Source organism: Salvelinus namaycush, unplaced genomic scaffold (assembly GCF_016432855.1).
Source record: "Salvelinus namaycush isolate Seneca unplaced genomic scaffold, SaNama_1.0 Scaffold148, whole genome shotgun sequence".
Classification (NCBI taxonomy): Eukaryota; Metazoa; Chordata; class Actinopteri; order Salmoniformes; family Salmonidae; genus Salvelinus; species Salvelinus namaycush.
The window spans coordinates 43,959-57,156 of NW_024058208.1; the positions used below are offsets into that span (position 1 = coordinate 43,959).

General features: G+C 49.5%; 1 protein-coding gene across 1 annotated transcript in view; it reads right to left on the minus strand.

Annotated features, from left to right (window-relative positions):
• The window catches only part of LOC120036843 (TBC1 domain family member 15-like), a 34,079-nt gene that overhangs the window by 12,862 nt on the left and 8,019 nt on the right, over nucleotides 1–13,198 (minus strand). Inside the window, exons 5-8 of the mRNA XM_038983154.1 lie at nucleotides 9,660–9,760; nucleotides 4,864–4,963; nucleotides 3,165–3,262; nucleotides 1,120–1,236 (exon numbers count right to left, since the gene is read on the minus strand). Coding sequence (XP_038839082.1) covers nucleotides 1,120–1,236; nucleotides 3,165–3,262; nucleotides 4,864–4,963; nucleotides 9,660–9,760 — 416 coding nt within the window. The remainder of the gene's footprint in view (nucleotides 1–1,119; nucleotides 1,237–3,164; nucleotides 3,263–4,863; nucleotides 4,964–9,659; nucleotides 9,761–13,198) is intronic.

The window sequence follows — 13,198 nt, forward strand, 5'->3', positions numbered from 1 at the left end:
TCAACACTGAAAACCATTTTCAGTTGACTCCTTTAACACAAACCAGACAGTGTGTTCTGTGTGGATGTAACACGTGTGTTGTAATGCGACTAGGCAGTGAGAGCCTGTTAGTTAGAAGAACACATGCTCCTGCTAGGTGATAATTAACTGCTTCCTTCAGTCATCATAAAACACAGTGTAAAGCCCATTCTCTCTCTCCACTATCTACTGCCCCCTCCCTCCCTCTCTCCCACCTGGTGTTGTAGCTACTGTATAGATAGATAGAGCCTGCAAGGTCTCCATGGTTACCATCTACTAGCTGTCTACCAACTGCAGAAAGAACAGCTGTGATCACAACAGGAAGTAACCTCAAGGTCAAATGTTGAATGATTTAAATGGTTCTAAGCATCCTTACAGGCCATCATGTATATGACACAGTCAAGATATCTCCAGATCAGACTACATTTCTAGAGAGATTACCAGACCTGCCATTAATCATTTTCAACATACACACACACTAAACATGCACTAAAACAATCCCATTCCACTACTGAGAAAACGGGGGGGAAAACTAGTTCTATGGTTTTCATTGACCGTCATCAGTACATTTAGATGGAGGCGGAGTCAAATTCTGCCAGCCTACATTTACATGGAGGAGGAGTCAAATTCTGCCAGCCTACATTTAGATGGAGGAGGAGTCAAATTCTGCCAGCCTACATTTAGATGGAGTCAAATTCTGTCAGCCTACATTTAGATGGAGGAAGAGTCCAATTCTGTCAGCCAATTATTTAGATGGAGGAGGAGTCAAATTCTGCCAGCCTACATTTAGGCTTTTAATAGAGAGTGGTTGAACACCACTAAAAGACAGAGGGGACCAGACATCAATGTGTCTATGGTGCTGTCCCCACTCTCCTCTCCTCCCCCACTCTCCTCTCCTCCCCCACTCTCCTCTCCTCCCCCACTCTCCTCTCCTCCCCCACTCTCCTCTCCTCCCCCACTCTCCTCTGATAGGAGTTAAAAGGACCCTTTTTATTTTAGGAGGTAGGGCAGGTCATATTTAGTATAATGTTGACCCAACCAGCCTTGCACACACACAGAGACAGATACAAGTGAACACACACAAAATGTAAGAACACACACCTTGAGGATATCATTGAAGCCGTATTGTTCCTCCATAATCTGGTGTTTCTCTGAGTCCAGGATGGCACAGCACACCAGCAGGTGGAAGTTCTGGCACGGCAGCCCAGTCCACATTACCTGAAGCCAACCCAGAGACAATCAGAGTCAGTGTGTGTGTGTGTGTGTGTGTGTGTGTGTGTGTGTGTGTCTGTGTGAGATACAGTATCTGCATCATTATGTCTGATAAATCAAACTAATTGTTGTGATTCTGTGAAACATAATTAAATGAATGCTAATTGGCTTGTGTTTCCTCGCAATGCCTCCGGACGAATGGAGAGATGATGAAATAAACTAAACTACGCGCCCTTTAAATCAGGTTACTGATTCATCTCCGGGGAGTTGAGGAGGAGAAGGAGGAGAGACTGAGGAGCAGCAGGACCAGAGAGTCAGGGGACAGAGAGAGGAGGAGGAGAGCAGGACCAGAGAGTCAGGGGACAGAGAGAGGAGGAGGAGAGCAGGACCAGAGAGTCAGGGGACAGAGAGAGGAGGAGGAGGAGGAGAGCAGGACCAGAGAGTCAGGGGACAGAGAGAGGAGGAGGAGGAGGAGAGCAGGACCAGAGAGTCAGGGGACAGAGAGAGGAGGAGGAGAGCAGGACCAGAGAGTCAGGGGACAGGAGGAGGAGGAGGAGAGCAGGACCAGAGAGTCAGGGGACAGGAGGAGGAGGAGGAGAGCAGGACCAGAGAGTCAGGGGACAGGAGGAGGAGGAGGAGAGCAGGACCAGAGAGTCAGGGGACAGGAGGAGGAGGAGGAGAGCAGGACCAGAGAGTCAGGGGACAGGAGGAGGAGGAGGAGAGCAGGACCAGAGAGTCAGGGGACAGGAGGAGGAGGAGGAGAGCAGGACCAGAGAGTCAGGGGACAGGAGGAGGAGGAGGAGAGCAGGACCAGAGAGTCAGGGGACAGGAGGAGGAGGAGGAGAGCAGGACCAGAGAGTCAGGGGACAGGAGGAGGAGGAGGAGAGCAGGACCAGAGAGTCAGGGGACAGAGAGAGGAGGAGAGACTGAGGAGAGCAGGACCAGAGAGTCAGGGGACAGAGAGAGGAGGAGAGACTGAGGAGAGCAGGACCAGAGAGTCAGGGGACAGAGAGAGGAGGAGGAGGAGAGCAGGACCAGAGAGTCAGAGGACAGAGAGAGGAGGAGGAGGAGGAGAGCAGGACCAGAGAGTCAGAGGACAGAGAGAGGAGGAGGAGAAGGAGAGCAGGACCAGAGAGTCAGAGGACAGAGAGAGGAGGAGGAGAGCAGGACCAGAGAGTCAGAGGACAGAGAGAGGAGGAGGAGAGCAGGACCAGAGAGTCAGGGGACAGAGAGAGGAGGAGGAGGAGAAGAGCAGGACCAGAGAGTCAGGGGACAGAGAGAGGAGGAGGAGGAGGAGAGCAGGACCAGAGAGTCAGGGGACAGAGAGAGGAGGAGGAGGAGGAGAGCAGGACCAGAGAGTCAGGGGACAGAGAGAGGAGGAGGAGGAGAGCAGGACCAGAGAGTCAGGGGACAGAGAGAGGAGGAGGAGGAGGAGAGCAGGACCAGAGAGTCAGGGGACAGAGAGAGGAGGAGGAGGAGGAGAGCAGGACCAGAGAGTCAGGGGACAGAGAGAGGAGGAGGAGGAGGAGAGCAGGACCAGAGAGTCAGGGGACAGAGAGAGGAGGAGGAGGAGGAGAGCAGGACCAGAGAGTCAGGGGACAGAGAGAGGAGGAGGAGGAGGAGAGCAGGACCAGAGAGTCAGGGGACAGAGAGAGGAGGAGGAGGAGGAGAGCAGGACCAGAGAGTCAGGGGACAGAGAGAGGAGGAGGAGGAGGAGAGCAGGACCAGAGAGTCAGGGGACAGAGAGAGGAGGAGGAGGAGGAGAGCAGGACCAGAGAGTCAGGGGACAGAGAGAGGCCACTGATTGATCAAGTGCTCACTGTAATGACTGATTGGTCTCTTTGATTGATTGGCTGGATTGACTGTGTGGGCTGATCGATCATTAGAGAACAGCCGATTGATTAACGGTAAACGCCTTGAAATGTCTGACTCACCTCCCAAAGACGCAGGACATCAGGGAAACTCAGTTCTCTCTTGAAGCGAATCAGGAGCCAGCGGAAGCAGAAGTACAGGTGACCAGAGTCCTGGGCCACTATAAGATGGACACACACACGAGGTTAGCAGACGTACAGGTAGCCTCTGCAACACCATAAGGTTAGAATGAAGGGAACCCGACAACATCTGAGGTATTGTCTTTAGACATCATGAGCTTAAAAGCCATTGGCATCGATCCAACCATCCCTGAGAGGGTTAAATCCACTCTGAACGTGTCAGAGTTGTGAGCATCTCTGATCAAGGAGCTGCAGGAAGATCAATAGTGAGGAAGTGGAGGCTCGTAAATTAAAGTCAACCAATCATAGACCTTAAGCCTCTTTTACGTCCCATCTCCATCTCTTCTCCCCCCCCCCCCCCCCCCCCCCACCCCCCCCCCCCCCCCCCCCCCCCCAAAAAGACAATCACGTCCATCACCGTCATCCTCTTCCTGTCCTCAATCTAACCTTTCCTGCTCAAATTAAAGCGATAAATAACACATTTCATTTACATATTATTGAATTTACTTGGTTTATTGTTCTTGGAAGGTCTCTAAATTCCAGAGGAGCCGTTGTTATCCGGCGAGGTAACGAACAGCACACCAGTTTTAGTAAGGTGGCTGAGCGAGCCCAAATTAATCAAGAAAATTAATGACTATAAAGTATGCGGTGATAAATCACCATCGTCCCAATCAGACTGCACCGTTAGCGCTAGCTGCATTTAAACAGCCTAATTCAAAACAAACTTATCAGGGTCTGTTTAGGGATGGAGCTGCCCCCTACGACCTCTAGCAAATAGGAAAGACTTTCCAAACAGAACACACCATATTTATCTCATTAGGAAGACTTAGTCAAACTTGGAAAAAACTCTTGTTTTTCTCTCGAAGACAAATGTGGCGTCGTCACCTGAGAGAGAAAATCACACGGGTAATATTTCATTGGCTCGATCGAGATGATTATCTAGTACACTTATGATGAGGATGAATGTGATCCGTTGTCACGGTGAACGTTCTATTCTGTGGACTCTAAATGGTAGTAAATGGGAGTTATTCATTGGACAGGGACTGGACTACCCGGACTCCAATAATGGACGCTAAACGTAATTTTCTGTAAGGATTTTTTTTTTTAAGCATGCCCTGTTTGTGTGTTCCCCTCACCCAGGTAGTTCCAGAAGGACAGGACCAGTAGTCGTAGCAGAGTGTGTGTGTTCCCCTCACCCAGATAGTTCCAGAAGGACAGGTCCAGTAGTCATAGCAGTGTGTGTGTGTGTGTGTTCCCCTCACCCAGATAGTTCCAGAAGGACAGGTCCAGTAGTCGTAGCAGAGTGTGTATGTGTGTGTGTGTGTGTGTGTGTGTGTGTGTGTGTGTTCCCCTCACCCAGGTAGTTCCAGAAGGACAGGTCCAGTAGTCATAGCAGAGTGTGTGTGTGTGTGTGTGTGTGTGTGTGTGTGTGTGTGTGTGTGTGTGTGTGTGTGTGTTCCCCTCACCCAGGTAGTTCCAGAAGGACAGGTCCAGTAGGCGTAGCAGAGTGTGTGTGTGTGTGTGTGTGTGTGTGTGTGTGTGTGTTCCCCTCACCCAGGTAGTTCCAGAAGGACAGGTCCAGTAGTCGTAGCAGTGTGTGTGTGTGTGTGTGTGTGTGTGTGTGTGTGTGTGTTCCCCTCACCCAGATAGTTCCAGAAGGACAGGTCCAGTAGGCGTAGCAGAGTGCTGAGTTGGATCAGCTGAGTCTTCATACCCTGCATCTGCTCCTCAAAGTTCTGGTGCTGAGAATGTAGACAGAATCGAAATACATTCACACGATATAGACGACATGATCGACACTATGTGGACACCTGCTGGTCAAACATCTCATTCTAAAATCATGGGCATTAACATGGAGTTGGTCCCCCCCTTTGCTGCTTTAACAGCCTCCACTCTTCTGGGAAGGCTTTCCACTAGATGTTGGAACATTGCTGTGGGGACTTGGTTCCACTCAGCCACAAGAGCATTAGTGAGGTCAGGCACTGATGTTGGGCGATTAGGTCTGACTGAGTCAACGTTCCAATTCATCCTAAAGGTGTTCGATGGGGTTGAGGTCAGGGCTCCGTGCAGGCCAGTCAAGTTCTTCCCATATCAATCTTCACAAACCATTTCTGTATGGACCTCGCCTTGTGCACGGGGGCATTGTCATGCTGAAACAGCAAAGAGCCGTCCCCAAACTGTTGGAAACACAAAGTTGGAAGCACAGAATCATCCAGAATGTCATTGTATGCTGTAGCGTTAGATTCCCCTTCGCTGTAACTACGGAGCCTCGCCGAAACCATGGAAAACAGTCCCAGATCATTATTCCTCCTCCTCCACACTTTACAGTTGGCACTACGCACGGAGCAGGTAGTGTTATCTTGGCATCTGCCTAACCCAGATTCGTCCGTCGGACTGCCAGATGAAGCGTGATTCATCACTCCAGACAATGCGTTTCCAACGCTTGGCATTGCGTTATGGTGATCTTAGGCTTGTGTGCGGCTGCTCTGCCATGGAAACCAATTTCATGAAGCTCGACGAACAGTTCTTGTGCTGATGTTTCTTCCAGAGGCCGTTTGGAACTCGGTAGTGAATGTTGCAACCGAGGAGTGATGATTTTTACGTGCTTCAGCACTCGGCGGTCCCATTCTGTGAGCTTGTGTGGCCTACCACTTTGCATGCTGAGCCGTTGTTGCTCCTAGACATTTCCACTTCACAATAACAGCACTTAAAGTTGACCGGGGCAGCTCTAGCAGGGCTGCCGAACTGACTTGTTGGAAAGGTGTCATCCTATGACGGTGCCACGTTGAAAGTCACTGAGCTCTTCAGTGAGGCCATTCTACTGCCAATGTTTGTTTATGGAGATTGCATGGCTGTGTGCTCATTTTTATACACCTGTCAGAAACGGGGGTGGCTGAAATATCCGAATCCACTGATGTGAAGGGGTGTCCACATACTGCTGTATATAGAGTTTATACAGTAATAGACAGATGAACTGGGGATGCTGTTAAAGCAAAAACATGTTGATGACAGTCGGCCAGCCAGCCATTCATTCAGCCAGCCAGGCGGCCAGCTAGCCAGTCATTCATTCAGCCAGCCAGCCAGCCAGCCAGCCAGTCATTCATTCAGCCAGCCAGCCAGCCATTCAGCCAGCCATTCAGCCAGCCAGCCAGTCATTCATTCAGCCAGCCAGCCAGTCATTTATTCAGCCAGCCAGCCAGGCGGCCAGCCAGCCAGTCATTCAGCCAGCCAGCCAGCCAGCCATTCAGCCAGCCAGTCATTCATTCAGCCAGTCATTCAGCCAGTCGGCCAGCCAGTCATTCAGCCAGCCAATCGTTCAGCCAGTCGGCCAGCCAGTCATTCAGCCAGCCAGTCATTCAGCCAGCCAATCATTCAGCCAGCCAGTCATTCAGCCAGCCAGTCATTCAGCCAGCCAGTCATTCAGCCAGTCGGCCAGCCAGTCAGCCTGCCAGTCATTCAGCCAGCTAGTCGGCCAGCCGGCCAGCCAGCCTGCCAGTCATTCAGCCAGCCGGCTAGTCGGCCAGCCAGCCGGCTAGTCGGCCAGCCAGCCTGCCAGTCATTCAGCCAGCCGGCTAGTCGGCCAGCCAGCCTGCCAGTCATTCAGCCAGCCGGCTAGTCGGCCAGCCAGCCAGCCAGCCATTCAGCCAGCATGCCAGTCATTCAGCCAGCATGCCAGTCATTCAGCCAGCATGCCAGTCATTCAGCCAGCATGCCAGTCATTCAGCCAGCATGCCAGTCATTCAGCCAGCATGCCAGTCATTCAGCCAGCATGCCAGTCATTCAGCCAGCCGGCTAGTCGGCCAGCCAGCCAGCCAGTCATTCATTCAGCCAGCAAGTCGGCCAGCCAGCCATTCAGCCAGCCAGCCAGTCACATAACACCATATTGATGCTCTCTACTCCTCAATCTCCAGCTTTCCTTTTACCTTCCTCACTAACAAGTTGCTATGTGGCAGGTGTTTAAATCAATAACCCTGATGTAGCCGTGTTTAATGTATTAATGAGTGGGATGACAGCTACAGTGCTGAGATGACATGGTCTTTGGGTTTCCTTTGAATAACAAGGGTCTGTCAGGTACAAGACCATTCAGCCGAGTAATAATAACATGATTGCTGTTTACCCTAACCTGTGTGTGTGTGTGTGTGTGTGTGTGTGTGGCTGTTTACCAGAGTAGACCAGCCCTGGGCTACAGTACCTATAAAGCTATGACTGGATAATGAACACAAAATCCCCTTTAAATGACTTCAGCAGCTATGTGGAGGTAAGAATAGAGGAAACAGGATGGTGTCGTGACAGACAGGAGGCTGGGCGGTGTCGTAACAGAGAACAGACGGGAGGCTGGGCGGTGTCGTAACAGAGAACAGACGGGAGGCTGGGCGGTGTCGTAACAGAGAACAGACGGGAGGCTGGGCGGTGTCGTAACAGAGAACAGACGGGAGGCTGGGCGGTGTCGTAACAGAGAACAGACGGGAGGCTGGGCGGTGTCGTAACAGAGAACAGACGGGAGGCTGGGCGGTGTCGTAACAGAGAACAGACGGGAGGCTGGGCGGTGTCGTAACAGAGAACAGACGGGAGGCTGGGCGGTGTCGTAACAGAGAACAGACAGGAGGCTGGGCGGTGTCGTAACAGAGAACAGACGGGAGGCTGGGCGGTGTCGTAACAGAGAACAGACGGGAGGCTGGGCGGTGTCGTAACAGAGAACAGACAGGAGGCTGGGCGGTGTTGTAACAGAAGACAGGAAGCAGGACGGTGTTGTAACAGAAGACAGTAAGCAGGACGGTGTTGTAACAGAAGACAGGAAGCAGGACGGTGTTGTAACAGAAGACAGGAAGCAGGACGGTGTTGTAACAGAAGACAGGAAGCAGGACGGTGTTGTAACAGAAGACAGGAAGCAGGACGGTGTTGTAACAGAACAGACAGGAAGCAGGACGGTGTTGTAACAGAACAGACAGGAAGCAGGATGGTGTTGTAACAGAACAGACAGGAAGCAGGACGGTGTTGTAACAGAACAGACAGGAAGCTGGACGGTGCTGTAACAGAAGACAGGACGTTGGACGGTGTTGTAACAGAACAGACAGGAAGCAGGACGGTGTTGTAACAGAACAGACAGGAAGCAGGACGGTGTTGTAACAGAACAGACAGGAAGCTGGATGGTGTTGTAGGTTGGATAATAAGACAGAAAAAAACTAATTCAGAACACAAATCATAGAGCTGGAGTGACATCAAAAAGCGTGAGTGTTCTGCTCAGCTATTGGTGGGGGCTATGAGAGAGTGGTCTTGGATGCATCCTTTGTGAAATGCACCATGGGAACCCAGCGTGGTCAGGTAATCAGGTCACACTCTACCAACACTTCCCTAGTTGGCCTTCCTCTCTCGTTAAACAGGAAGAACTGTGCTGTCATATACCTACAGAGGTCAGTGAAGGTCTCACCCACAGACATCCAATGACTAGAATGGACATCCTCATTTCATTTGCTTTGGTGTGAGGGGCTTTGTCCATTCTAGTAATTATATTTCTATGTGACGTATGTTCTAATAATTCAGATGTTCTCCGTTTTACCCATCTGGTCCATGAAGGAGACAAATCACTAGAAGGTTATGTCCCTGCTAGTTTATCTAGCCTATTTCTATGGTCTTATTACATTATGTCTGTTCTAGTATATCTAGTTCTATGTTGTCAGCCTCACCATCTGGTCCATGAAGGAGACAAATCACTAGAAGGTTATGTCCCTGCTAGTTTATCTAGCCTATTTCTATGGTCTTATTACATTATGTCTGTTCTAGTATATCTAGTTCTATGTTGTCAGCCTCACCATCTGGTCCATGAAGGAGACAAATCACTAGAAGGTTATGTCCCTGCTAGCTTATCGAGCCTATTTCTATGGTCTTATTACATTATGTCTGTTCTAGTATATCTAGTTCTATGTTGTCAGCCTCACCATCTGGTCCATGAAGGAGACAAATCACTAGAAGGTTATGTCCCTGCTAGCTTATCTAGCCTATTTCTATGGTCTTATTACATTGTCTGTTCTAGTATATCTAGTTCTATGTTGTCAGCCTCACCATCTGGTCCATGAAGGAGACAAATCACTAGAAGGTTATGTCCCTGCTAGCTTATCTAGCCTATTTCTATGGTCTTATTACATTATGTCTGTTCTAGTATATCTAGTTCTATGTTGTCAGCCTCACCATCTGGTCCATGAAGGAGACAAATCACTAGAAGGTTATGTCCCTGCTAGCTTATCTAGCCTATTTCTATGGTCTTATTACATTATGTCTGTTCTAGTATATCTAGTTCTATGTTGTCAGCCTCACCATCTGGTCCATGAAGGAGACAAATCACTAGAAGGTTATGTCCCTGCTAGCTTATCAAGCCTATTTCTATGGTCTTATTACATTATGTCTGTTCTAGTATATCTAGTTCTATGTTGTCAGTCTCACCATCTGGTCCATGAAGGAGACAAAGCACCAGAAGGCGTCCACCTCGTTCTCCATCACATAGAGGATCGGAGACAGCAGGTCACTCATACCCTGGACATAGCCTGGTGACAGAGAGAAAAGAACCCGCTTTAGTCAGTCAGCCAGTAAGTCAGCCAGTCAGCCAGCAAGTCAGTCAGCCAGGCCAGTCAAAGCCTGGTGGTGACAGAGAGAACACAACCCGGTTTAGTCAGCCTGTCAGTCAGCCAGCCAGCCAGCCAGCCAGCCAGTCAAAGCCTGGTGGTGACATAGAGAACACAACCCGGTTTAGTCAGTCAGCCAGTCAGCCAGCCAGTCAGCCAGTCAGCCAGTCAGCCAGTCAAAGCCTGGTGGTGACAGAGAGAACACAACCCGGTTTAGTCAGTCAGTCAGTCAGCCAGTCAGTCAGTCAGTCAGCCAGCCAGCCAGTCAGTCAATCAGCCAGTCAGCCAGCCAGTCAGCCAGTCAGCCAGTCAGCCAGTCAGCCAGTCAGCCAGCCAATCCCTGGTGGTGACAGAGAGGATTTGAAACAGTTCTGGAGAGCTTTCATACCAACACAATCTTGACCACAGGAGGTTGGTGGCACCTTAATCAGGGAGGACTGGCTCGTGGTAATGGCTGGAGCGGAATCAGTGGAATGGTATCAAATACATCCAACACATGGTTTCCATGTGTTTGATAACATTACATTCGCTCCCATTCCAGCCATTATGATCAGCCGTCCTCCCTCAGCAGCCTCCTCTGATCACGTCTGGTGCTGAGTGGCATGTAGTATTTATTGTTGGTGAATCCTCAGTGAAAACCCAGTAGAGGCTGAGTACATTCAGTATGACAAGCGTGGTCTTACCCAGGTCAAAGTCATTCAGAATGACAAGCGTGGTCTTACCCAGGTCAAAGTCATTCAGAATGACAAGCGTGGTCTTACCCAGGTCAAAGTCATTCAGAATGACAAGCGTGGTCTTACCCAGGTCAAAGTCATTCAGAATGACAAGCGTGGTCTTACCCAGGTCAAAGTCATTCAGAATGACAAGCGTGGTCTTACCCAGGTCAAAGTCATTCAGTATGACAAGCGTGGTCTTACCCAGGTCAAAGTCATTCAGTATGACAAGCGTGGTCTTACCCAGGTCAAAGTCATTCAGTATGACAAGCGTGGTCTTACCCAGGTCAAAGTCATTCAGTATGACAAGCGTGGTCTTACCCAGGTCAAAGTCATTCAGTATGACAAGCGTGGTCTTACCCAGGTCAAAGTCATTCAGTATGACCAGCGTGGTCTTACCCAGGTCAAAGTCATTCAGTATGACCAGCGTGGTCTTACCCAGGTCAAAGTCATTCAGTATGACAAGCGTGGTCTTACCCAGGTCAAAGTCATTCAGTATGACCAGCGTGGTCTTACCCAGGTCAAAGTCATTCAGTATGACAAGCGTGGTCTTACCCAGGTCAAAGTCATTCAGTATGACCAGCGTGGTCTTACCCAGGTCAAAGTCATTCAGTATGACAAGCCCAGGTCAAAGTCATTCAGTATGACCTGGTCTTACCCAGGTTAAAGTCATTCAGTATGACAAGCGTGGTCTTACCCAGGTCAAAGTCATTCAGAATGACAAGCGTGGTCTTACCCAGGTCAAAGTCATTCAGAATGACAAGCGTGGTCTTACCCAGGTCAAAGTCATTCAGTATGACAAGCGTGGTCTTACCCAGGTCAAAGTCATTCAGAATGACAAGCGTGGTCTTACCCAGGTCAAAGTCATTCAGAATGACAAGCGTGGTCTTACCCAGGTCAAAGTCATTCAGTATGACAAGCGTGGTCTTACCCAGGTCAAAGTCATTCAGTATGACAAGCGTGGTCTTACCCAGGTCAAAGTCATTCAGAATGACAAGCGTGGTCTTACCCAGGTCAAAGTCATTCAGAATGACAAGCTTTGTCTTACCCAGGTCAAAGTCATTCAGTATGACAAGCGTGGTCTTACCCAGGTCAAAGTCATTCAGAATGACAAGCGTGGTCTTACCCAGGTCAAAGTCATTCAGAATGACAAGCGTGGTCTTTCCCAGGTCAAAGTCATTCAGTATGACAAGCGTGGTCTTACCCAGGTCAAAGTCATTCAGAATGACAAGCGTGGTCTTACCCAGGTCAAAGTCATTCAGAATGACAAGCTTTGTCTTACCCAGGTCAAAGTCATTCAGTATGACAAGCGTGGTCTTACCCAGGTCAAAGTCATTCAGTATGACAAGCGTGGTCTTACCCAGGTCAAAGTCATTCAGTATGACAAGCGTGGTCTTACCCAGGTCAAAGTCATTCAGTATGACCAGCGTGGTCTTACCCAGGTCAAAGTCATTCAGAATGACAAGCGTGGTCTTACCCAGGTCAAAGTCATTCAGTATGACAAGCGTGGTCTGACCCAGGTCAAAGTCATTCAGAATGACAAGCGTGGTCTGACCCAGGTCAAAGTCATTCAGAATGACAAGCGTGGTCTTACCCAGGTCAAAGTCATTCAGAATGACAAGCGTGGTCTTACCCAGGCCAAAGTCATTCAGAATGACAAGCGTGGTCTTACCCAGGTCAAAGTCATTCAGTATGACAAGCGTGGTCTTACCCAGGTCAAAGTCATTCAGAATGACAAGCGTGGTCTTACCCGGGTCAAAGTCATTCAGTATGACAAGCGTGGTCTTACCCAGGTCAAAGTCATTCAGAATGACCAGCGTGGTCTTACCCAGGTCAAAGTCATTCAGAATGACAAGCGTGGTCTTACCCAGGTCAAAGTCATTCAGTATGACAAGCGTGGTCTGACCCAGGTCAAAGTCATTCAGAATGACAAGCGTGGTCTGACCCAGGTCAAAGTCATTCAGAATGACAAGCGTGGTCTTACCCAGGTCAAAGTCATTCAGAATGACAAGCGTGGTCTTACCCAGGCCAAAGTCATTCAGAATGACAAGCGTGGTCTTACCCAGGTCAAAGTCATTCAGTATGACCTGGTCTTACCCAGGTCAAAGTCATTCAGAATGACAAGCGTGGTCTTACCCGGGTCAAAGTCATTCAGTATGACAAGCGTGGTCTTACCCAGGTCAAAGTCATTCAGAATGACAAGCGTGGTCTTACCCGGGTCAAAGTCATTCAGTATGACAAGCGTGGTCTTACCCAGGTCAAAGTCATTCAGTATGACAAGCGTGGTCTTACCCAGGTCAAAGTCATTCAGAATGACAAGCGTGGTCTTACCCAGGTCAAAGTCATTCAGAATGACAAGCGTGGTCTTACCCAGGTCAAAGTCATTCAGTATGACAAGCGTGGTCTTACCCAGGTCAAAGTCATTCAGAATGACAAGCGTGGTCTTACCCAGGTCAAAGTCATTCAGAATGACAAGCATTGTCTTACCCAGGTCAAAGTCATTCAGTATGACAAGCGTGGTCTTTCCCAGGTCAAAGTCATTCAGTATGACAAGCGTGGTCTTACCCAGGTCAAAGTCATTCAGTATGACAAGCGTGGTCTTACCCAGGTCAAAGTCATTCAGTATGACAAGCGTGGTCTTACCCAG